This window comes from Aythya fuligula, chromosome 2 (assembly GCF_009819795.1).
Source record: "Aythya fuligula isolate bAytFul2 chromosome 2, bAytFul2.pri, whole genome shotgun sequence".
NCBI lineage: Eukaryota > Metazoa > Chordata > Aves > Anseriformes > Anatidae > Aythya > Aythya fuligula.
Genome location: NC_045560.1, coordinates 124,971,577 through 124,998,628, shown reverse-complemented (window position 1 = coordinate 124,998,628; position 27,052 = coordinate 124,971,577). Strand labels below are relative to the sequence as shown.

The 27,052-nt window shown below is 39.6% G+C and overlaps 1 protein-coding gene across 8 annotated transcripts in view; it reads right to left on the bottom strand.

Moving 5' to 3' along the window:
* Nucleotides 1-27,052, bottom strand: part of SULF1 (sulfatase 1) — a 132,315-nt gene that overhangs the window by 43,250 nt on the left and 62,013 nt on the right. For all 8 annotated transcript variants that reach the window (XM_032180841.1, XM_032180842.1, XM_032180836.1 and 5 more), the window contains 3 exons: nucleotides 21,629-21,868; nucleotides 9,814-9,965; nucleotides 7,594-7,763 (listed from right to left, as the gene is read on the bottom strand). In XM_032180841.1, the coding sequence (XP_032036732.1) occupies nucleotides 7,594-7,763; nucleotides 9,814-9,965; nucleotides 21,629-21,868 (562 nt within the window). The remainder of the gene's footprint in view (nucleotides 1-7,593; nucleotides 7,764-9,813; nucleotides 9,966-21,628; nucleotides 21,869-27,052) is intronic.

Here is a 27,052-nt window from a genome sequence, read left to right as displayed (position 1 = left end):
TAAAAAAAAAAAAAATGTAAACCACAAACAAATAGAAGTGAATTCTGGGGAGAATACTGCTGATTTCTGAGAACCTTTCCAAACAGACAGGCCTCTTCCGTGTCAGTGATAAATGTTTATCACAACATTTTTTTCTTGAAGCAGTTGGAGATACCAGCTAAATGTTCAGCTGTTACAAGCCTTTGAAAGTCATCATGGGAAAGTATGTCACTGTTTCTACTCTTCCATTTTTGGGAAAGTCTTTGCGCTGTACTGATAAGTACTGCTCTGAAGTAACACAGACTTCTGCATTTCTTTGACTTCCCTTAGCACTGGGAATATCAGATTGACGATATCTACCATGTTTCCTATTGCTTATTGTCAGTCATGGAGACTATCTTGTTTTGAGCACACTTGTTGGTCCATGATCATCAGACAGTGCCAGCTACCTTTATTATTTTCAGATTGTCCTTGGTCTTTGCCTGTCGGTCTTTGGACGGCTGCAGCTGAATGGCTCAGGTGCTATCCCAGAGTGTAGGAATGAGCAGCATTTCATTGAAGGTCATTCTTGCCAGCTGATCAGCAAAGAGTAAAGCACTTTAACTTTTTGAGTGTGTGCCTGAGGACCGAGTGAGAGTTCATTTTACATGTTACAAAAATAGATAATACAAAAAAGGACTCCCCATCATGTAGGTCAGTCCAAAATGACCTACAACATACGACATGAATATTAAATCCATAGAGATATTAAAGATTGAAAAAACAGATGGTTTTTCAATTAAAAATCTACACTATTTGCCACTCACCTAGGTTATAGTAGCCTGGGAAAATCTAGACGTCTCAGTTGCTCACTTATGTTTGTCCAGCACATACTTTGCAGAATTTACTGCACAAAAACTTCATGGCTCTCTATATGGATCTGTTTTGACACTGGGCAAAACAGTGGAAAATGCCAGGTTTCAAATCATAAGATTTCAAACTTATACCTACCTATACTTAATCAATTTAATCAACAAAAAAATCTGAAATGTTTAACAATAACAAATACTGAACCCCGTAAAGCCCTTTCTCATAAAGACTTTCTCAGAATGAGAAAAATAATTCACCCTGAAACATTGTAAACATTTAATTATGTGAATAAATTAACAGAAAATTCATCCCATTTTATGTATACATTTGCAAAAAGCAAAATGATAATTAGTATTAGACTTTTCTAGCCTTAGATTGCTGTCTCCTTAAAAAAGGGATGACTTCTGCCATTTGAGTTCTGTTAGCACTTAATGTTTCTACACTGATGCATATTGTTTTATTAATGCCACATCATGGAAATTGCATTCACTTTCTATTTACCACCTGTTGCAGTAGGGAGCACACGGTGCTGATAACAAGATGTTCTACAGATTTTGGAAGGAGTAAACGTTTATAAATACTAGTGCACTTTTCTATTTGAAGAAAAATTCACTGTGAAATGTACCATTTATTTATCTATAAGCATCATTTCAAATAGATACTTGAAGTTATGTTGAGAGGAATGAAATTATATTGACATTCAGCTTTGTGGCCTGAATCCCTGAGGCCTAAATAACCTTCAGTCACATGAACAGTCAGCATTTCCCTTCACACCTTTTAATTACTATTACTGACAACAGTTTTACTATATTTGCATACTTAAATTTGAATTTCAAAATAGAAAATTAATCTTAAACAGCTTCTAGGGTACCACAATAACATTAGGTTACACAAGAAATTAAAAATAAACCCCAACAAAACAACAGATGCTTGCGCTTGAGGACATATTAAAATGGTGTCCTCAAGTAGCAAATCACTCAGAAATGAGCAACACTAATGTCCACTAGTAACTGAACTGCCTTTTGTGTGATATTGAACAAAACAATTGCAGCGAAGCCCTTCTGAAAATCATTATTCCAAAAAAAAAAAAAAAAAAAAGATATTTTACAGGTTAAGAAAAGAATGGGATATTCTTCTTGGCTAATGCTGTTTACACAGTTGTGGTAACTGCATGGAAAAGAAATAGAGATGAGTACAGCATGTTTTAAGAGCTCCCAGAATTCAGTGCAATTTAAATTAGCACTTTTTTTTGTTTGTTTTAATACAAAATGTTGCATCTCTATATATATACATTTCCATTACAGATGGGTTAAAATGGGAAGAAAAATACACGTTTGCAAACATTCATTCAATCGCTCATACTAAAAATCTGTTTGCCTATTTACAACCTCCTAATTCCCTCTTGTTTTTATTCAGCAAAAGAAAATTATGTCCACAAAAATACTGCCTAAAAATGTTGCTGGTGAGTATTTCCATAGAGTTCTCAGGGGTTTGTATCCCAAAGTGTTTGGCTAATCTTTTGTTTAGATTGGGAGTCTTCCAGTTAGTGAAAATAGTACAGTTCTTATATGCCTCAGGGTCATTTTCATTTAATAAAAATAAAAGTAAACAACATTTTAAAATAATAACTACAGTAAAACTGATTGCGAAAAATGAGTAGTTTCTGTACAAAATTAGCACCTATGTTATTCTTTAAAATGTGGTTAAATGTGATAGCCATGTTTCTTCAGGAAAAGAAAAAAAAAAAAAGTAAAAATAGTATATGATCAAAGGAAGCAAATCTTTTGTTTCCAGAGAGTGTAGACTTCCAGGTTTAGATACTGTTCTTGGAAAGTGGGAAGTCTAGGTTCTGGTCCAAATTAAAAGTCCGAAAAACACGACCAACAGCATCACTGTTACTAAAATGAAGTTGAATTTCCCCATTCTGGGTGCCTTTTAAAAGGGGAATCTTTTAAAACTAAGAATATTTATGCATATGAGGATATGAGGTATGAAAGTTTCACTCCTGAAGTGTAACATAACTGCTATATATCAGAATAAAAAAGAAAAAGAATAAAAGAAAAAAAAAAAAAAGGAAAATAAAATAAAAAAAAAAAGGAAAATAAAAAGTTCTTATCCATTAAACATAATACCTTTTTATTTTAGGAAACACTATTTATAGCTGCTGCAGAAGTTAATTGTGTAGCTAAAATCTTACTGCATCTCTAAATCAAGTTATTTCTTCCAGTCCTTTTTAAAGTCACACACGCAATGATGTCTGTGATGATTTTGATCATTTATCTCTAAGTCAGCAGTCCAAGCTGGCCTCTGGCTAGCAGTGACAAGAGACACTGACATGTCAAGATTTATTAATGATGCAAATGTATGATCCCACTCTGACAAGGAAGTGTCCATATTACAAGAAAAAAATGTCTTAGCTAGCAGATGTTTAAGACTCAGCCTTGGCGACGAGAAAGTGCCATCTCACACCCCAACTTCACCATTAAGATTATTTTGGTGATCAGGAAGTGCAAAAGTATTGCTTGTTTATGCTTCACTACTGCAAATGTACTGCTGTGACCAGGCTTGTGTGTTTGGTACCTTTCATACTTTATTTGAAAAATTAAAGCTCTTCCATTTGCCCTTTCTCACATTATCTGGGGAAGCCTCCTGATCTCATCCCAGATACCATTTCTATCTATTTCTCCTAAGATCTTTAGACTGACAAAAGGATTGCTTCCAGGTAATTATAAAATCTGGTTGTCTCCTGCCAGCCTGAGGATCTTTTACTCAGCACAGCAAGCAGTGCTTCAGATTTCCATTTTTCACATTCTTCAGTAGATCTGCCTCCCGCAGATTTTTGCTTCTAATGTTTGTTTACTTCACAGCTTATAAACAGCTTAGGTCTGATTCACAGCTCCCCTAAGACTGGTTCACCCTGGAAGGTAAAGGGAAGTTAAAAAGTGCCAGAGGCCCTGAGTGTAACTGAGAATTCAGGCTTTCATTAGAGCATCCTCTGAGTAAAGTCAGAGCTTTCCTGCTCAGTTGTGTGACGGAACAAGATTGCCCTTTAACAGCTGCCAGTGTCATCTCCTGTGTCATAACTTCACATCTAACAACAGCATTTCCTAGGTCTAGCAATCCTGATACCCACCAGATGATGTTCATTACCACAGCAAAAATCTATGCACTGCTTTCATCTTGTACAACTTCTCCAGTACCAGTTGCTTCCACAGAAACCATTTCTGGGCAGAGCTAGAGTATGTGCATTAGTATGATTTATTTTCAGAAAATTACTCATTATGGTGATAGACAGCAGCCAGAAGCTAAAGTTTTGGAAACATTTTTTAACTGTTAGAAATAGGAAGTATTTTAAGGAGAGGACAGCTGGGATAGTGGGAGGGAGAATGGATGCTTGAAAACAATGGAGAATGGCCATTTGCTTCCAACATAATAAAGCTTGTGTTTCATCTTAAACTGGAGCTAATAAGAATTAACAGGGTTCATTTAAAATTAATGATTAAACAGAGTACACATCATTACTTTTCATGCCACTCCACTGGGCTGTTTATACTGAGGAGAACAGGATTGTAAGGTAATGGCGGTGTGGAAGTCTTTCCCTCTGCATTGTTAAGTGGGGAAATGAGACCAACATTTGAGGGCAGAACTCTCCCTGAACTGTAATATTTCCTTCCGTAGCCTCTCCCCTATGCACATGTGCAAGTGAAAAACTTCTAATCAAACTTTTTTTTTTCCTTCTTGTTGTTTTGTTTTGTTTTTAATTTATAAAGTCAGTAGTTCAATCACATGATAGGCACCTTAGCAGCAAAGAAATGTCACATAATTTAACAGCCTGCTTCAGTTACTGTCCTTTTAAGCAAAACTTCCTCTCACATGTGGTTGATAGGCCATCTTAATTCCTAGTTTGTAGGTATAACCTTCCATCTCAGTTTGTAAAGCCAGCAAGCAGCTTTTGACCTGGTTTCCCTTCTTTGTTGGAGGTAGGCGTTACAGTAACATGATATAGCAACTACATCTTTAAAAACAAAATCCAAGGTCAGATGGCTGTCACCCAAGGTCAGGAAAAAAAAAAAAAAAAAAAAAGAGATGCAAATGGTACTTGACCACCAAGGAAGAAAACCTAAGGGTTAAACGTTCAAATTACACAAACCTTGGCAGGAGGGATTTTATTGTTCTCATGTTGTTTTTACAGGGAGCACCAAGTATTTCTGTGAGAACTTAACTTCTTATATCTTTTAGTAAGACCATGTTACTAATGTTTTTGCCAGAAAAAAAATCAATTATTTGGTAGCTTCAGCCACCCAGATTGGCAATTTATCTTCAGTTTGACTCATTTCTTAGTCTGCAGACTGAACTCTAACACATACAGACAGTCAGTGCAATAAGAAACACAAAACAACCCAGCAAGTCTCTCTTGAGGTAGCTAGAGAAGAGATTTTTTGCAAGAAGTTTGCCAAGAAATCAGCAACACCAGAAGACAAGAAGAAGCACAGCTGATTCTCATATTCTGGGCTATTTCACAAACAACCCAACAGAACAAAGTATTTAGCCTCCATGCAAATAAAAAGCAATTTACAGAAGTACTCAAATGAAACTAAGTCTGCAAAGAGATAGAAGGATTTTCACTTGATCTTTCCAGGTGACATGCAACTTGTAATAAAGTGGAGAGATTGCTAAAGCTTCGGAGACTGACTAAACCCAATGGTTCTAGCAGCATAAGCTAGAAAAAAAAAAAAAAAAATCAGGCTGAAAATGCCAAGCAATATAAAGCGTCAGGAGCATGATAAACACATGCAAGTCCCTACAAGCACTCTATTATCAGAAGAGAGCTACCACAGAGCCTAAAATGAGCTGTACTGGCCTGAGGAGAGGTAGGGTGAGATACAATGATTCAGTGCTTTTCTTCCAGCCACAGTCCCCACAGCTAAGAGGAAACAGTTTGACTCCTACCCTCCTTTATGATGGATTGTCCCCCAGCAAAGAGGATGGCTTGCCTGAGGCCAGGCAATCTGTGCCATGAAACAGCAAACAATCTGTTGAACAGAGTGAGAACAAATAGTTTATAACCCTCTTGCTCTGAAAAGAGGTGATTGAAAGAAGACCTGGGAGAGGTCTATTAAATTTGATGTAGTGAATATTCATTATTCCTCAGAGGATGGGAAGTAGGGGACATGAGCAAGCCCCAGGTTTGAAAGTGATAAAAAGGCAGTGCTTTGTCCCTGCAGCATGCGTGACGCTGGTCACTGCAGGATGGTGGGGCTGCCACCACAGCTCAAAAACAGATCAGGCCAATGCTTCACCTAACAGATCATCTTCAGAAGCTGCAAAAATAGGGAAATAGCGAGAATCTCTCTCTCTATATTTTTTTTTTTCCCTAAGTATTCCCTGCTGCTTTCTGTTGGTGCACATGATTCAAGATACTAAGATCTTTCATACAACCAAATATGACAGTCTTCATGTTGTAAAGCCTATCTTGTTTTACCTTTAGGACCTAATAAAATGATAATAATTCTCTGGGGTGATTACTAAAGAACCAGCTGCCTTTTTAAGCAAATATTTACAAACTAAAGTATCGATCTCGTCACTTATATACAGGTATGGATTACCCTGAATATCTAATTAACTATGAAGTATTACTGGTAGTTTGCACTGTTTGCAAAATCTAGTTTCAGGAATGTGATAATACTGAGAATATAGGCAAAGGGAAGTATCGCTAAAAATGTAAGGCCAGGGAAAGTGGCATATCTAGAAAGCAGAAGTCAGTAGAGGCCAAAAATAATACAAACTAACAAATATTTAACCATGTACCCTGAACAACGAATCTCTTTTTAGCCTCAACTAGTGATCAGCTTATGCATACAGTTTATGCAGTAACAGCTACTCCTTGTAATTTTAAACTAGTTAATATAACTACAAATATAATACAAATATAACTACAAATAACATCCTCTTCTGTGTGAGTCCCTGCAGGATCAAAAATGCAATTTATGTACCACAGAGCTTTGTCACAGTGTAATGTAGCTGATTCCTCCTCATTTTCAGAAGCCAAATAAATGCATGGTCCAGCTAAAATATTTATTTTATTTCTTTTCTGTGTGGAAGGAAGCACAAAAGCTTTGTTTAATCATGAACGCAGTCCACATGCCCACATGGCATGGAATCCAGCGCTAGCCTCAGCTTTATACCTGGTGTTGGCTTCAGTTTTAGAAACAAAGAGGGTTTTTTTATTTATTTTTTAATTATTGTTATTATAGTAGAATCACCAGGAAAGATTAAACATGTTAATTAAAACTGCAGTCTGATGCAGGCTGTTTTGGGAATCTTCCAAAAGTTAGTCTATAAAGAAACCTGGTGCACTCAAAAACTACAAAAAGGTGGTTTTAGTCTCAATGCCTTCAGTTAGTTTGAGCCCAGGAAGCGCATATCTTAGAGGAACTTGAGGAAGTAATATCTTTCCAACAGATCCTGACCTGTGTCTACATATTTTCAGTGCATTGTAAGACGCTGCCCTTACAGAGTCAAATACCGACCTTTTAATCTCCCACAACTTCCCAGGAGGAAAAGACCTTCTCTCTGTTTTAATAATGGTCAGAGCTGTCACTCTCCTCCCCAGAAGGAGCATGTCCAAAGCAGCAAGCAATCATTCACTGCTTACTACATGTTTCTTATATTTGAATTCTCTGTTACTGAAACATCTCCATAAGCAAATACCTGTCCAGAAGCAGATGCAAGAGCCAGGGCTAGCAGCATGTGATTGTCACTTACATATGCTGTGAAGCGTTGGGGTAGAGCTCTGAGAACTGTGGTGCTGAGTCCTCGGGGCCATGGGGTGCAGCATGGCTGATGACCATCATTATGGGCCTATGGGGATATATCCTCTTAGACATTCTGAAGTAATTAATGCTCTCGTTAGTGATTAGGTCTGTGAAGTAGTCCTGTAACATACGATTAACACAAAGCAAAAGTTACAATGTGCATGATTAATTAGATCATATACTATCATGTTATTATTTTTGAGGTCTCATTAAAGAGCAAATCAGGAAGTAAAAACATCCTATCAAAGAGATGTGTGACTCCAAAGAGCAGAGGGGAGACTGAGCAGTAATTACTTTCTTAAGCAGGCAATACCACATAAAATGAAACTGTATTTTGCAAATCAGATACAACAGAATGCATTCATTATGATTACCAGATTTTGTAATATAATGCTAAGTGACCTTTAAAATGACAGATTATACTGACACAGGTATGTTTCTTGAATTTCAGTGGCAAAACACATTCTCTAAATAATGGCTCCCAACTGCAAGAAATCACACTCTTACGTTGGTTTTCTATTTACATAAACATTTCATACATGCACTTTGTTCAGAGTATACTTTCATGTATGTACAGACTGGAAGAAAGCTACAACAGGCAGCATATTGCAAAAAAACTTTATCAGAGAAATTGCAAACATGAATTCAGGGAGCATTTGAATTCCCGCAGGCTCTGTTCTTTTAATTGTACAACTTTAAGCAGTGCAGCTGCTGAGATTAAGGTTGTGACTCGCTAATAAACTGGCTTAACCCACAGCCAAGGTGGCAAATGGAAGCATACAAGGGGAAGGGAGGAAATGGGACTAAGAAAAAAAGATGAAAACTTAAATTAAACCACCTGCTACCTTGGAGCATTCACTGTTGGCCTGGAGGTCTAGAGTGAGCTTCATTGAGAAAGTGCTGAGACAATGTTTGTAATTTCAAGCACTTCCAGGCATGACTAATCATATGTTGTGGATTCAAGGCCCCAAACAGCTGCAAAAGCAGAGCCTGAGGGACACGGCCTGTGTCGCATGTCGACGCTAGGACAAGCCAGCCAGCTGTGACCTCTTTGCTCGCTTGCTCCCTGCCCCCTGCTGCTCTCCTGGGGCATGCTTGGAGCAAAGGCGGTAGCCCTGGCTGTTACAGTCCCTGCAAGGGCATGGAAGAGACAGCCAGCGACCTTTTGGGTTGCAAAATGGGTAATGATCACGAGGCATCAGGGTTCTGATAATTTCTGGTTTTGTGGCCTGCTTGAATGAAATGCCTGTATGATGGCTCTCCCAAAGCATCCACTCCCCTCCTATTTCCCTGTTTATTCTAGCTACATACACAGGGTGTGTGAAGAATGTCTAAGTAACTAGCTTTATTTATTTCCTTTCCTTTTTTTTTTTTTTTTTTTTTTTTTACTCTATATAAATATGTAATCAGTATCATGTAATTTCTACGGGTGGGGAAATCAGAAACAGGCATCGTGAGCTTCCAATAAAATCTCATTACATGGGTCAGAAACCACAGCTGCAACATCTGTATCTTCTTCCGTGAGCCTACAGTCTGAGGAAATTCCAAATAGCTTTCTGCAGGCTGGAAAGTCTGCACCCTGCACTCCTAAGCCTTTCCGAGAAACTTCACGGCAGTGGGCAGGTCACCTTGGCATATTTTCCAAACTTTGTCAAGAGCACAAACAAGCCCAGAAGTTTTCCAAAGGCTGTGTTCTTGTGCTTATCTGTCCTCCTAGTCATATCCGGAGTCTGACACCACAGACTCACAACTTCTTATTTATTTATTTATTTTTTTTTCACTTTATAATGGGAAACAGCATTAACTAAGGTTTCTTATGTGGGTAATAACTGACAACACTCAGCTTAAAAGTTCAGTGGTGCAAAATGCAGTTATCTTCAAGAAAGGCCTTTATTTACTGTTTGCTTCTGCCAGAGAATCAACACTTTCTAGCAGAGAGAGTAAAGGAGGGAGGAATTGACAGACTGTACTGAAGAGCCCTTGGAAACTTTCTTCCATCCAGCAGTTAAAATTCTCACACAGAAATTGATCTGAAATGCCCTGGAGAGGAAAATGACATTGCAATTTCTTGGTTGTAGGTGGTTAATTAATTAATTATATGGTTAATTAATTATCCAAAAGTTATTTTTATATGGATTAAGGATGTGGTATTTATATGTCTGGAAAATACCTTTGCATAATCAAATCCATGCTTCTCTTTGTTACCATTGCGAGAAATGGTGTAATTATAGAAGCGAGAGTTCTTCACTAATCCAACCCACTCTCTCCACCCAGGAGGGATGTAGCTGCCATTGTATTCATTGAGGTATTTCCCAAAAAAAGCTGTGAAGGTAAAAAAAAGAAAGAAAAAAAAAAAAGAACACACACACACATGAGGCTTTGCAATCCAAGTCTTTTAGTCTGAGTCAAAAGCATGCATGAATGAAGACAAAATGTGTTAGAATGAGTCAGAGTCACTTTATTAGAAATGTTCCTTTTATATCTTAGAGAGTTTTGAAATTAAATTATTTCCAGAATTTTTATAAGAGTTGAAAGCCTTTGTGACTTTATTTTTTTTTCTTAATCTGCCACTTTTGGAATCTAGTGCTGATGTGAGATTTTTTTTCTTCTCTCTTTAGAATGCAGATGTTTCTCTTGGTATCCACTTGAAAATGGAATAAAAATTCAGTCCCTAGAGGAAACATCTGAGAAACACCTCTTGTAGCTTTAAACAAGTTCTATGATGTTTTGGAGCTTGGCCTCTAACTTTTGAAAGTTTGGTCTTTGCAACCTGGCTGCATTTTCTGGTTTGATAAAAGGTCTGGGAAGTCTGGATCTGTTTCCTGCTGGGCCCCATATGGGTAGAGCAAGAGGGAATCCCTGCCCTGCTTTAATGCCAAAGCTTCTCTGAGGCAGACAGACAACGTCTTGGAGGTCAACTATGTCTACCTGGCCTGCAAAACTAAGCATATTTTTCCATTAGCTGCAGGTGACAAGTCATAACCCCCTCAGAACGAAGCTTTCAGAAACTGCCATCATGCCCAGGAGTGTCTGCAGGTGCTCTTGCCAACTCTTCTGGACAGAAGTAAAAAGAAAAACAGCCTCACAATGCTGTAAACTCTCAATTCTTGTTGGGAATGCTTGTGCCAAAGATATGCGAGTGCTGAAAGCTGGCCAACTGGCCTCGGAAGGATCGATCAACTCTCGCACCCTAGCAAATGCAGCTGCATTGCTTCTAGAGCCAAGTGGGTGTGGAAGCTCTTAAGGTGTGCAAGCCCTTGGAAGGTGTCACCTGGAGAGGAGAGAATGACAGAGATCTCTTCCTTTGCAAGGACAGAGGTACTGCATGTAATAACCACCCATCAGGCTGTACCCCTCATGGTGTGCATCCCCTGCCCTCACCACCAGCCTGTTCCCGCCAGCCAGACCTGCCCACGGACAGCTTCTGCCCAGCGTCACTCCCTCAGCTGGGTTTCGAGACGCACATCAAACACCCTTACTTGTTTCCTACTAGGAAATGAAGTCACTTTGGAAAACCTCACATTCAACCTAGACACATTCAATCTAACCAAAGAGCACATTTGTGGAAGGGCTTCAGTAATTCAGATCTGATTGATGTGGGCATGGTGAACTCCTTCCTGGGAAAACTGGTGGAAAAATCAAAATGTTCATAATTAGAACTTTTTTTGAGGCAATATAACTATGGTGCAATCAAATCTTTTAGCTGCCAAATGTCACTAACCAGAGGTTATAGTCATATATAATGTTTCTTTCCTATACCACGTAGAATGTGACATATAAACAAATCCTGCAGACACTAGCCCAGACTTTTTAGCTATTCCTCCCACAGCCACTAAGAAAGCAACCCAGCCACTATCCTTTTCTCTTCTGGGGCCAACTAGAAGTCAAAAAATTTGAGGTGAAGAGGGTAACCGTGGGGAAGGAATACGTGCCCAGCACCAATGCCTCCCAGAATGGAAACGATAACTCTCCTCTAAGGCAGCCTGTGTCAAACTCTCAGGGAGTCAGATGTTCAGGGAATGTGTAAAGGTAAAGGCTGAAATACTGTGGGAAAAGAAGCCATAGAAAGAGCAGAAGGGAAAGGGAAATCAGAGAGACAATAATGAAGAAAAGCATGGGAGAGTGATTTGACCGTGGGAGAGAGAGCATTACTGAGCCAAGCAAAATCAAGGACAGCCTGTGGTTCAGGGGACACTTGAGGTCAGCCCTCCTGAATGCCATCCCAGATCCTCCAGCAGCATGACCCTGGGGAACCTCCACGTGCTGCGTTCATCTTTAAAGGACTCTGTGCCAACCTGCCTCCCACAAAGATCAGAGGCTCTCAAACTGTAAGATGGAAGTTATAGCAATTTAACATGTAGGATGGTTTGATAGCCCCACCTATAATTACCATTGACTAATACTGAGACCTAAACACTGTTATTTGCAGTTGTGCCAAACTTCAATCAGTAGTGATGATAGTTTCCGTGCTATCTGACTCAGGCTGGATTTTGCTTTGTGGAAAATTTTAGCCAAACAGTTCAGCAATTTCCAAGAAAAAGGCTAGGGAAAAATAAATGGGTTTGCCCATTTAAAAAATCTTTGGCAAGCTGTTCTCTAAGAAGCTCTAGTGTCTCTAGGTTTTGATTTAGTGCCTTTGTAAATAACAGAGGTGGCTATGAAAATCTGTACTAAAATAGCCAAGCTTTGAAAAACTGTAGCATACAGATGATCAGGAAAGACTTACTACAGCTTCTCAGTTTAATGTCACCACAGGTTGATCCTTTATGGACCTCAGAAAGTCCTCACAGTTTCAGTTTTGACCCTAAATCAAAGAACAGTCAGCTTCTTTCTCTCTTGCTCTTCTTTTTACATTCAGGCATTACCTGAGAGAAAGCCACGAGCATAAAATGCAGAGATGAAAAGTCCTGGAACACAGGGATGGGAAAAGATAAATTGAATTTAGAAAAGGAAAGGGAGGCTTGGAGCTGGTAGGGGGCAATTCATCCTGGAATTTCCTTGCTTTAGGTTACTTAATTTTGCAACTTTAATAATGTTTTGTTAGCTTCCCCTTGGTCCCCTGAACCCCAGATTTCAGGCATGTTGTGAGACTTCAGATTGACAGACTGAACCATTCACCTTTGTGTTGGCAATGATTTGGCATTTTATCATAAAAATAATCTGAGAAATGTCAAGTTTTAAGCAGCTCCTTGAGAGACAGTTTGCAGAAATAGGTGTTTCACCCTGTTGTAGAATAAAGCAGTTCCCATGTCAAACACACAGTAAAACCCTGAATACTTGTAGAAGCAGCAGTAGCTGAGATAATGGATCACATTTGCCAAATTACTTTAACCAAGGGTGGTTTGCTGGTCAAAAGCTCAGGAGGATGTGAGTAATTATACATGTGAAGGGAAAAGCGAAGCTTTTACACAAACACAAGAGTTCAATCATTTCACCATAGGGTTTTCTGAGTACCACTGAGTACAGGATAGGGCCAGTGAGTCAGAGCTGGAGCTCCGTGCCAGCAGTTAGTGTCTGGATCTTCAAGCTCTGAATGAAGACAAGTGCTGGAATAAAAGGAAAGCACAGTAGTGTCCATGGGGCCATATAATCAGCAAGTAATCACTACTGGTGTCCTGCATGCTTTTTTGTTAACCGGAGGATTGTAAACAATTAAAGTGATGTAGAGTATGTCGCAGAAGTACTCAGGAGCTGACACTGTGATGTGCAAATGCTCTTGCTGGATCCTCAAATGTTTGGCTTATAAAGTCAACCTGCATCCTTAGCTGTAGCCTGGCACTTGCTGATTTGCCTAATTCTGAGTGCTGACTGGTGATGCTCAGCTTTGGAAGCCACTTGCACTCAGCAGTTTCAAGGTTTTGGAAGCCGTTTTTGCTTGTAATTAATAAAATGGAGATTATGACTCAATGGGTAAAAGCCTCATTAAAAAGTAATGCCATTTCAAGGGACATCTTTTCATTATTGTGTTTAACAGCCCCCACAGGGATAACAGGAAAGATAAATGCCAATTTTTGCACCTTAATGACAGTTTATATCAGTATTCTGGCAGTTTTGCTAACTGTTCCCGGGACACATTGTTATTTTTTAATCACATGTAGAGTAACTCTGTATATCAAAATAATTACATTCTATGTCAGTATGTTCAATTAAGTCTATGCAAACAACAACACATGGCAGGGTGAACAGTTATACAGACATCTGTGTGTCTCAGGAGTGGCTGCAGAATATGCATGTCTGGTAGCTAATACGAAAAGATTCCCTAATAGAGGTTTTTGTTTTCCCTTTAGCAATTAGCTAATGAGTCCTGAACTGGACTGAGAGAGCCAGGGGGTTGCAATTGACAGCAAGTAGAATTTGACCCAGGGGATCTCTGGAGTTTAAAGCCAGGATTTTTTACAGCTTAATGTGATGCAAATTCTTGCAATTCCCACCGCTTAATTTCCCAGCACTTAATACAAGATTTATGAATAATGTTTACTGCATTACACAACAGAATTAGGCCCCTTACCCCTGTCAGCATTAGTGGATTAGCACACAGGTGAACTGGGCTGTGTCTGCTGGAGACACATCTCTCCACTTCCATGGATCAAAGGACATACATTGTGTTTAACACCCTTGATATTTGCTGAAATTTGTGGGAATGTTTCTGATTTAAAACCAAACCAAAGCTTTAAGAAGGCATGCTGCTGTAAGGTTTAGTCATGCTGACCCAGACAAGAGCTTTAAGCAGACAGCCCACTTCCTTTAGCAAAGTCAGGAAACTACTCACAAGAGTTGCAAAGCACTGTTTACATGCCATTTCAGAGCTGACGCACGGTGACTCTGTGCTCTGGGGACAGAGCCCAACAAAATTGCAACTTCCAGACTGCTCCACTAAAATCCTTCTTGCTTTCTTCCCGTTATGCAAACAATAGGTTTAAAGCTGGAAAGTTTGATTTTTCCCTTCTGCTGAAAGATTACAGAGCATTAGGGTATCACATCACCAACTGCAGCAAGTCAGACCAGTATTCCAGCCCTCCCTAAGGAATGAAATAAGCGCAGACTCAAAAATGCCATGAGGAAACTGAGGCACCAGGAGGCTAACCCTCAGATAGACCTAAGTCATGCAGGAAGCCTGTGGCATTGCAAAAAATATTATTCTGATTTCTTAGTTCCCTGTCATGTAACTTAACCACAGCAGAAAGACCCAGGTTTTCTACTCTTTCTCCAGATTCGTGGGTCTTTCCCAGTCGCTGTCAGGTTTACCATTGTAACCAGAAAGAGCATTAAAGCTTTTATAACTCAGCAGTTGCAAAAAGCATTAGCCTATAACTTGATATACCAGTCGTTAGGCTGGGTGATGGCTTTAACAAAGCTTGCATTATAAGCCAAGCTGGTAGCACATTCCAGTACTGATGTTGTCTGACACTTCTCATTATAAGACCCTACTTTCAGTTGCTTATAACCTTCTCATACTTGGACTGAAATTTTCCACACTGGATGTCTGCCTCAGGCTGAATTTTTTGAAACTTCTTAGCCCGAACAGTAGCCACCTTTGAGAACCACAGCGATGGAAAAGGAATTACATGTAACATCTGAAAAAAATTATGCAAGCTTTCATTTGATAGCACTTCCATGCTCTGCAAGGAGAGCATGAACTCTGTCAAAGACATGATAGATTTTCTGTCAAGGAGGCATCTTTTATCATCTTAGTGATAATCTGTCCAAATTTTGCTCGGGTTTGAAAAAAAAAACACTGCAGTTTGCATCTTCTGGAGATCTGGGCACCTTGGGGCATTCTTTGTCCACCTGTGAGGGGTGTCAGTAGGCGGGAGAAAGTTGATTGAAAAGCAGAGGGCAGGAGGTGAGCAGATAAGGACAAGCATTTTGGGGAAGGGCCCCAGGGGATCCAGCAAAGGAACTGAGAGAGGGAAAAAGAGAGAGAGGAAAAGCAGCGGAGGCTCAGGGGCCCAGGACGGGGAATGTTGACCAAGACACTGGACAATGAATGAAGAAAGGGGAAAGAAGGAGACTGACAAGGCAAGGAGGGAGGGTGAGGGGGGTGGGGAGAAACTGATTTTCTGAGTGGGCTGGGAAAGGAGATTGCTAATGGCAAGTGGTGGGAACAGGACATGTCTGTCAAGAAATGACTAGACGCCAGGCGGGGAAGGAGGGTGGGAATGACTTGCTGACAGACAGGCTGGGGGACAAGGCTCAGAGCATGGACCCAGAAGAGGCTTTGCAGGGCCAGAAGACTGGGATGAGAAATCTGAGGAGTGGAGACTGCTTCTCCAAGTTGGATAGGATAAGGGGAGGCAGAAGTGCAAAGGAATGAACGCTTTTGGACATTGGGAGGACACAACAATGCCTGAAAAGGACTCCTGAGACTCACTGCTATCTTCCTTCCAGCAGACATCTGAACCCCCCCACCCCATATACATGTATGTGATAAAACCCCACTCGGCTTAGTTACTGAGTAATAAAAGTCTTGCAGAAGGGATCTGAGACCTCTGTCCTAGTTGATGTGCATGCTAGCATTATACCTCTTGATAGCGGTCTATCCTCTTTTTAAATTAAGGAAATTTCATCCTTCCCCCCAAGTGATATGCTCTTATGCAGTTAAATCCTGTCATTTGGCCACATGAACAAGAGAGATGAATTAGTTCCACACACAAATGTTCTACCCAGATTTTCTGAAATGAAGCACTTGAATGTGTAACCTTGCTAAAAATTATTTAGTGTATGGTTTTCTGCACAGTATTTGGCAGCACAGAATTCTGTTTCAAGTGTGAGTGGGCAAACATGCTGTGGTTTTTGATGAGGTCCTGGACAGAAACCAAAAAAGGTTTCATTTCAAATGATAACAGAGAATGAGAAAATCCTGCTCATTATTCTATTTGGCCTTTTCTTTCATCCATATTTCACTTTTTTTTGTGAACTATTTGTATATATTCATCATGTTTCACTTTTACGTAAACATTTCCTAGCTTGACTGAAAGTGCAATTCTGTTCCTAAAAGTGAGATGTACAAGCATATTTTTAGTTATTTAAATTATTTACAAGTTAAATTATGTTTGATGCTCCTCACCCTCTTTTATGACAGTTAAGAAAGAACCTAAAACTTGGGATTTTCTATTTTCACTTTAGAAATATTCTGAAAACCACAACTCACTCCCTGCATACTCATTCCCACCCTAATATCATATCCTGAAATCCTCTCTGTTTTGCAGTGGTGCATGAGGCAGGATACAAATTAGGTCACTGAAACGATGCAGATTAAACATAGCGTGTGCTGGCAGTGAATTGTACCGTAAGGCTGTGAACAGGAAACACACAAGCTTTGCCTCCAGAGGAAATTTATTGTCTACCCACACCTTCAGAAGGCATAATTTTTGCACAAGTTATGAAAGATTAACTTGTCCAAATGTGTCAAAATAGAATGGTGTACAGTTTAAATACTCCTTCCCCAAACTGCTTAGCCTTCAGTCTTGTCACCTCAGTATTTTATTAGCTCTTTGGTCATAACACTAGCAAAGGTATCCGTAATTGACAAAAGTCAACTGACATACATAAAAAGCTGATCAACAGCATTCACTGTTGAAAATATTAACTAGATGTCAAGCAAATGACCATTTATGTTCATCATGACACAGAAGTCTGTGGCTAATGTCAAAATATATCAGATAGCAGCATCCTGATGTCCAGCCACTTCCTGAGTTCTGAGTTTTGCAAACATGAGTGTTTAAAAAATAGCATTCATGCTGCTCAGCTTTTGGCATTGCTGTCCTTTAAAAGGTTAAGAATACTATCAGGACACTTGCATGCATGAACCCTAAATCTTATTCTGATTGCTTGATCCATCTCAGCAAGGAGTGAAATATTGGGAAATATGTCTTCATAAAGACAATTAAAGAAATATGTAAGCAAATAATCGCCTAATTTGGTGATCTTTGTTCTTTCAGGTGTGATTGCGTAAGGGGAGAGCCTGGTCCTGAATTTGGCTTGTTGCTGTGAGGCTGTCAGTGGTCACTGAGCCAGAGCAGACTCCTGCTCTCTCCTGAACAGCTATGCTGCCTGTGAAGGGCTAATAGGAGAGAGGATTAGAAGGTAATCATTTTATAAGGTAACACTAAGCAGAGAGAGCTCTGAACGCATATCTATGTTAAATCAGTGGGAGAATTTATACTTAAATTTCTCTTCAGATATGCAAAGGGGTGAAACTTCAGCTAGTAAAACTGTAAAATTCTCCAGCATACAAAGTATGACACACGTTATACCGATAAAATGATGGTTACATTGATGTCTCATGGATATCGGCTGTGCTGCTGTCATGGCTCTCTCTTCTAAAATGCTAAGATAATGCTTGGTTATTGCTACATTGAAATGTGGCACAATCCTGCTTGCCTACTGGAGGATGCCAAGGTTCAGGTAGTGCGCACCTGGAATTTTCCTCTGTATTTGTGTAAGTGTATGGCAGCGTGATCTGACAATACTGAAGAACACATGTCTGAGAGGCAAGGCTATGTGCTGTAGGGCTAGGGAAAAAAGAATAAAAGGTAAAGTAAAAGACTTCAACAGTACTGTGGGAAGTATTGAAAGGACAGCAAATAGCCAGCATTGGAAAGGGCTAAGCAAAACTTCCAACTCTTGCAACTAATAATCTTGTGAATAAAATTTCTGAATCTAAATAGCTGGTGGGATGTTTCTTGACCTTAAAACAACAAGATGAAAGAAAACTTCTGAAGCTGTTCTGACAATTTCCATGAAATTTGAAAGCAATTACAGAGTGACCATCTTTCTTCCCCAGTATAGCTGGAGCCTATGTAATAAAAACTAATCTCATCTCTGAAGCTCTGCAGAGTTGTTTTGTTTTCTCTTTCTATGTATTTTGTGTATCTCCCCCTGCTATTTCCTACTGTTTGTTGGCATTCTAGAAATTCTGGTCTAATATTACCAATTTTGTGGATTTTCAAAGTCGGGAAGCTGTGCAACTGACTCATTTCTGCATTAGCATACAGCTTGTGAGTAAGAGAAACCATAAATATTGCAACATCATTAATTGTTTTAGGATTTTTTTTTTTTAATGATAATTAGAAGCAAAAGCAATTTTGTTTTGGCAGTGTTGTTTCTGAATATTGTCTGCCCTGTTCCCACACAGCACAGTTCCTGCCTATGATTTAGCACTGACATTTCAAAAAAGGGATGTTCCCATGAAACAACATCTCCATTAGGTCACTTAAGAGTAGAACAGGAGTAAAACAGAAAAAGGAAATAAAAAAACATTCTGTTTTTTGTCAGGTTTTCCCAGTGGGCTCTAATTACGACTGCAGTTTATTACAGCACATTTCAGACCTCTTTAAATGGACTGCTGTGCTTGCTTGGAGTCCTCATGGTTTTAGCAGGACTCTCCTCATAAGCAGCCTGCCCACACGTGATCAATTGCAGTATCCAGGGTTTAGTTAAGGCTGAGGCAGGTTTAGACAGCGGATGGTTTATAGATGTTGGAAACTATCTGGAGTGAACAAAAGTAAGGACATTATATAAACATTCTGCCACCCCCTTATTTCCACTGGCTTATATAATAATTTGACCCTGTAAAAAAGTGAGAGCTAAATCCTCATCAGTTCAAACAGAGAACCTGATCTGAGGTACAGCACATCGTCTCAACTGGTATATCAAGGTTCCCACTAGTCCCTTATCAGGATGGCCACCAAACCATGAGTGGCCTTGAGTCACTCACTTTCTCTTTCTCTGCCTCAGTTTCCTTTTGAGGAGGGTACCGATTTCCTCTCAAAACACAGAGGCAGATAAATGAACAGGGCAAATACCTGTGGAGTCTGCTGGTTCTGCACAGAGTCACGATGAGCCCATGCGTCATGTAGTCATGCGTCATGCTCTCTCTCCCCAGCTACCTCTTTTCCACTCTCAATTATTTTTCACTCCTAGGTGTTCTTGAGTCATTACAATTTTACTAAACCTTCTAGCTGTGAAATGTAGATTATTAATTAGTTAGTGGACTTTTGATGACTCTTTAATGAGGCAACAATGTCCTTGAAAAATGTATTACAAGTTCTACTGTTAATTAAGCTTCTGCATCAAAAAATAATTGTGGGGTAATTGGGAGGGGGACTCATCTTACAAGGAGTAAAGGCATAAGTTCTTTAGGGTCTTATTACTATAGGGTCAAGAAATGCACTTTGGTTAGAAACAGTTTCGTACAAGTATTTTTGTTTTCTTTTTTTTTTTTCTTATTTTTTTTTTCTTTTTTTCCCCTGTTCTGCCCTTCATTAACGCTCAACTACCCTGATAGTTTTAGGACTTGAGTTCCCTCTGTCTGCTTTTGGAAATGGATTTTTTCCTTTTTGCTTTTAATCTTTTGTTCCTTTCCACTCAATAGGGCCAGGTTTGCATTTAGTAGACATCTCCATGTGACTTCATAATACATGGCAGAACAGACTTACCCAAAGCAGAGTGTTTACCCCCAGAAGGGCAAAGAAGGTGGGTGACACCAAAGTCTGCCACAGCAGTTCAGTCTACACAGGAGGCATTCAGTTCTTTAAGTTACATTACAAGTCAGTAAGATACTCAATTTTTTTAAGAACAGGAAAGGCAGATCCCACATGAAATGGCCATCGACCAAGCAGAAAAGGTTTTTGAGGTGTATATTTTAGGATGAATTCAGCACATTTTCTAACAGTGATAATCAGTTTGCTCTCTCCTCTCTTTTTCCCCTCAAAAGCCTTGGTGCTGACCCTTACTCAGGCTTAGTAGTGCTGTATTTTGGTGGCAACTTTACTGAAATCAGCTTAACAGAGACTAAAGAACTGTTCAGTACATGTATCAGGCCCAGAGAAGATAAGTATTTGTTTTTGCTTTTTAAACATGATGCAGAAGCTCTTCATAATTACAGATAGAGAGAGACAGAGTGGAAGAAAGAGTGAGTTTGTTTGGTGAAGAAAAGATGGCAAACAGGCAGATAAATGTAAGACGCCGAGTGTAGCAGTATTTAGAGAACTAGGACAAGCAGACAGCATGGAGACATTTGCCTGCTATGTTTTGAAAGCAATCTGTTCTTGTGCCTAAACCACTGATACAGACAAATTTCTCTGCTGCCAATTACATTGTAAGGAACGCAGTTGGCATCATGATCCATGCCTCCTTGGTCCTGTAAAGGAGAGTCTTTGTAGTCTGATGACGCTTCTGGACAAATTGCACCCTGTTGACCTCGCACAACTCCTGTACCTCGAGAAGGGGAAGTCAGGCTGGAGCCTAACGTGTCTACAGATTGAATCTTAGGGGATAGGTGATGCATAAATGAATCGGGTTTTACATCAAGCTGAAGCATGGATGAGGGGAATAAGAAGAGCTCTTTGTAGACAGGAAAGGGATCTCCTGACTACGGAAAACCACCAGGAATTTACAAGAAAACTATCAAATCTTATTGGTGCACAGCAGAACAATCCTTCTTAAAAGCATGTTTCTATTCATTTTCAGAAAATGCAAATGAAGTATCACCTCGTGGCAAAGTTTAAATTATAGCGTTCACCTTGTTTCACTCCCATGACAGGCACTTTGCTTCTGTGAGGTCTTTGGCACCAGTCCCTAGTCTGGCCCTGACATCTTCTCCCAGAACTGTTAGCAGCGGTCCACAAGCAGACCCTAACACTGACCATAGTCATGGCTGGAACTGCCAGTTCAGACCCACAATGCCACGAAAATGCACCTCTTTCTCACGAGGTGTAACTGCCCAACAGCTTATTTCCCACCTGGGACATCCAAGCATGAAAATATGCTGCTCCATTACAAGTGAGTTACTTTGCGTGGCTGTTAGCTGTAGATCTGGACCAGCTGGCAGTAATACCCTCCCTCCCCATAACACTAAACCCCTGCTCTGTAAACCCAGTTTGGAACAATAGTCACCTCATTTCAGGCAGTGAGTCAAGACCCCCCACTCCACGTCCACCATCTTCACTTAAACAAAGAGCTACTGTTGATTTGTCTCTTACCTGTTCTGTACCCAGTGTTATTGAGATACACGGCAAAGGTGCGGGGCTCGTGAGTAGCCTGCCAGGAGGGAGAAGAGCAGTTCTCGTTGTTGGTGTAGATGTTGTGGTTGTGCACATACTTCCCAGTCAGCATGGAGGAACGTGATGGGCAGCACATCGGGGTGGTTACAAATGCATTGATAAAAGAGGCCCCTCCGTTCTCCATAATCCGCCTGGTTTTGTTCATCACTTGTAAGGAACCTGCAAAAAAAGGTACTGATTATCATTCTGCTGCAAGAAACAGAACATGTTGGATGTTATTTTGCCATTAAAAGTAAAGTATTAGTGGTTAGGTTGCTTTCAGACATCAATCTGGACCACTTCATAGCTTAGGTAATTTTAGGAGAAAAGATAAAATCTGTCTTATATCACCAAACATATTTTTCAGGATTCCAGAAAGATTGAGTTCTTTTTTTCTCAGGCTTCAAAACAAAGCTAAAGTGCAGACTAATATAGAAATACAGTGTTAAAGCTTTAGAGCTGTATCAAATTTATAGGTCAACAGTACTTCAAACACTGCTGTAGGAAAACAGTATGTTACACAGACTGCATCATTAGTCAATGTGCCAGAAAGGTATGTAAAATTCTGAGATTACTAATGAATCTGTTACAATTCCTTCTTTTTTATCAGATAATCAGAGAGAGAGAGAACGGGGTAGGTGGGAAGGGAGGAAGGGAAGGAAGGAGTAGGTGTCTGGGAAGGGAGAGAAAGAATTCAGTAACAATTTTCCCAAAGGGAAGTTTCTCTGGACTCAGGATCAGCATGTCTGGCTCCAAAACTAAAGCACTGTGATCAAAATCACATTTTGGCAATGAATTTTTATGTAAAAAGTACTAGCAACATTCAGCACCTTTCTCAATAAACTCTTGCATTCTCAACATACTCCTGCACTGATCCATTTTAAAGAACGAAGGTTGTTGTTTGTGTCATTTAAGACTCCTTTGTGAAAAACAAGGTGAGACAGACAGGACGTGCAGATTTCTGACTGCAGAAAGACTGAGCAGCTCCTGATAAGGTCTGTCAGTACTTGCTGATAGCTGTCAAACTTTGCTGTTTTGGTTATCCAACAGAGCAGAGAGTGAACAGTGACTATGAACCATGGATATGTCAATATGTGTCTAGGAAACGTCTGCAATTTCTAATACTTGCTCAGTTTTTACTGTAGAAAGTGCTTCTGGAATTCTTTTTTTTTTTTTTTTTTTTTTTTTTTCCCTTTGGTTTTACAATTCATTTTTTAAAATTGACAAGTCAGCTTAAATTTAAAATTAAAATAATTGATTCCAATGATAAAATAAGAGTATTTCTTGGTGGTTCTGTTTGGATCACTTGGAAAAGTTTTAAAATCATGAAATAAATGTCTGTAAGGCCACAAAACTTCCAAGGACGTTCAGCTTTAGGTGTAAGCAGTAAAATCTTACAAATAATATTATTAGAGAAAGTTAAGCATGCTCTGGTTTTGCTTTAGGGCTAAAGAGTCTGTGCTGAATGTGAAATCTTTTTCATCAGAACTGTCTGGTAAAACAAAAGGAAGAGACAGTTAATTCTTTAGCAATTCCTGGTGCAGCACTCATATGTGTCTTTAAGGATATATTTAGTACCCTGAGCAGAAGTCATCATCATTTTGGATTCTTCTTCTTTCACAGTCCATCTTTCCTAAATGCAGAGAATCTACATTTGTGCTTTCCTGAACTCAGTACAGACAAAAAATGTGCTTAGAGACACAGAAAAGTAGGAGAGTAACTGAGAGCTCCCTGAGCACTAGAGGTCTTTCTTTTGTATGAGTGGGAGTGTTTCAAGGAGTTGTTGAGTAAAAGTCAAATAAGAGATGATCCTTACTCTACATTGTCTTTATTTTGGACCCCAGGCTGGCTTTTCCTTTTTTTTTTTCTTTTTTTCATTTTTCTTTTTTTCTTTTTTTCTCCCATAGCTCTCCCATTTTTTAAATGCTGTGGTTTATTACTGAGAGTTCAGCTGCAAAGTGCTTGTAGGTCCTCTCAGATGGGAAGCACACTGTCATGGTACACTAATGCACAGTAACAGCATCAGAGCCAACGTGCACTTTCATGCCTCTATGCATTATAAATGAATGGCTGTTACAGCCCTTCCTCATTCCTCTGCTTGGTCAGCCCTCTGCTCTTGCAAACCTGCTGTTTATGAGTAAGTTTTTCTTCCAGGTATGCACTTACTGACTCTGATAATAGATATAGCCCCTCTGGAAATTCTGGAATGGACACTTCAAAGCAGGTGAGACTTCCTCATTTGTGAAACAAAACATAAGTAGGAGATAAAACTTGCTGATATAAGTTATAATCCTTTGCTGTCTGTAGCTCTCCTCACAGCTTGTGCTCTTTACCATCTGGCCCACAGTCTTCAGGGCACATGTACTCAGGCGCTGTCTGACAGCAGGACACCAGCGCTCTACATGACCAAGTGGGGAGCACCTAAGGGGAACCAGATAACTGAGGACAGCCACTTTGGACAAAGAAATTAGCAAGTTTTGTCAGAAAGACATTCAGCATCACCTCTCAGTTTGTTCTCCTCATGTGTTGAGAAGTACATGCAGTAACCAAGGTTTCATAAAGAGTCTTAAAGTTGCTGTAGATTTTCAGCCAGGTGTATCACAGGTGGACAGTTCTACAATGGGACAGCCCAAACTATCTTGTCTTAATTTGTTTATGCAAGGCCTCAGTAAGGTGACAGACTCTTGCGGATCTCAGAATATATCACCATTTTTTTCAGCTTGTATTTTTCAGTGCTTTGAAATTTCTAGTCAAGATGGAAAGCAAACCAGGTAAATTATGCCTGATATGATGTATCCAGATGATGTTGTGATCCCTTCACCAACTGATGAAGAAGTAATTGTCTTATTTTACTTCTTAGGGATTTTTTCATCCCCTTTTTAAACCTTTTCCCATTTGTCCAACATCTCAAAGGGCTCTGGGTTTAAAATACTGGAACTATGAGTCTTCATTATTTTTGACTCCTTTTTGACATTGCACAAATATCCCAGTAAGGATATAGAGGGGTCATGCTTGAGGGCCAGCTTGAGGGACTGATGTGTGCAAGTACCTGGGACAAAGAAGTGACAGAGAACATAGAGGGCAAGGGAAGTGATTTAAAAGTGAGCAAAAAGTTGAAAATAACAGTCCTCATGCCTGAAAGGAGAAGAGACATGGCCTTAGTGGAAGCTGCAGCTACCACCCTGAAGAGCAGTAATACACTGTCTCCAGAGGTACTGTTCCCATGCAGTTCTGGGAGCTGGTGTTTTGTCCTTAGCAAGATGTGTTTATCAAGGTGTCAGGCAGTTATTTCTCTGTCCTTGGGATCTTGGTGAAGGCTAAAAAGTGTGCAAAGGCACAATTTCACTGATTACTTCCCAGCTTCCGGCCCTAACTTTTGCTGATTTTCATCAAGAGCCGTGGGCCAGGCTGTTTCATACTGCCTAAGTTACCATCCACCAGCTGATCAGTAATATCCTTCCTCCGTGCCGTGTTCCTCTCAGCATTTATAATAAGAACTGACTGGGATTGTGGAGCAGTTTGGGGCTTTTATCTGATAAGTTGTATGAGACAGCAGCTCTGCTGAACTTCTTTGTATTCAGAATGCAGAACTCAGGGGGATGGTGCAGATCAATATGAAGAGCTGCTTTGAGCACTAACTAAATTCTAGTTCTCTGCTTCTTGCAAATTTTACTTTGGGTAACTCCCCTGTATATCATTTACACTCAGGCAGCTGAATATTTTGGTTCAATTCTTATACATACACTAGAGACAAATCTTTTCTGATCGAAATCTATAGTGTACCTTATATGCTTTTATGTTCAAGCATCCATTTAGAACAGCTTTTAGAAATGTTCGTGCTGGGAATACAATAGCAAATAATCCACATTGAGAGACTTTCAGTCTTGTGATTTTTGGATAACTCTGCCTAAGCTTTATTCTGTTTGCGACATAAAGTGTTACTTCCCACTGACCTCTGGGAAACAGGAATTTTTTCTTTTTCACAGGAATCACGAAAGGGCAAGGGGATACTTCACACATGGAAAACAGTATGGCTTTGCTTTTCAAATAAGCAGAATGATTTATTAGTAGAAGTGCGAATAATGCAATACAGTAAGTCTTGGGGCTGAATCCTGTTTCCTGTGAAATGATCTATGGAAAGGGGAAACCTGTGTCTTCATTCAATGCGCTGGGAATGCATACATGTCCAGGCTATTGCTCAACTGCTTGCTAATAGGAGCCAGAGCCCTCTGTGAACATCCAGTGCAGCTTTCAAAGAGAGGAGCTCCACAAAATGAACAAAGTGGCTTGCCACATCCTTCCTGCTCTCTCACCACTAGCAAACCCTCTCTCAAGATTGAAGACAGCTAGTCGGTAACATTGTTCAGAGACGTGTGTCTGCTGACCTACCTTCCCCAGCGCCTTGGAGAAAGCAGGCTCTTTCTGACCACAAAAAGGAAGATGTGACTTGACCCTTTTAACGAATTCAGAACAACTCTATGGAGAAGAAATGCATTCCTATTGTAATAGCTGTATTTTAGGCCAAAAATAGAGTCAGGAACAGACATTCATTATGCAGCATGGCTAAACAGAGCAGACGTTTGAAAGAGTGAGAAATGAAATAGATAAGATGCACTCAGATCTCGGGGCCTGCTCTGGGACAAAACTGCTGCATGAAAGGATTAACCCTCAGTCACGAAATACAGTGTATTAATTATATTCTCACAACTCTGAAAGACTGCATAAACTATTATTGCATAATGACAAATACAAAAATGCTAATAACTCAAGAATGTCAGGGTTGCTTTTATTTCTTTCTGCCTATAACTTTTTTGCTGAAAGTATTTGATATTAGCATAAATGAACTATTTCATTACAAGTTTTCTGAATGAAACATTTTGATTTTTTTCGGTGTCATATGGCATTTTATTTTAAAAAAATCACCTTACTTTTATTAAAAACATGTCTTTCATTAAAAAACACTAAGAATGCAAGATTTCATTTCAAATTTATTTGCCATTTTTCCACCTTTTTGATCTTACCTTCTGCCCCCAAAACTAAAATATGTGCTTGGGGGTAACCTAAAATGATCTTCTTTCTCTCATTTTTTCACTTCAGGCAGTGAAACAAAAATCAGTTATATGCGTAACCATCATTAATATCTTTCTAACTTACTTAATGGAAAACATTCAAAGGTCTCCTGTAACATCATCCAAGTGTTTTAACTTTTTCCGCCCTGAGAAATATATGTGAAAATCACTTCTGTCTGGTGTATCCAGGTTGTGCTCACATATTCAGTATACTTGTGAAAGCAAAGCTATCTTACTGTTACATATATAACATAGTTTTAAGACAGATGAATTTTAAACACTGTAATAACTCATA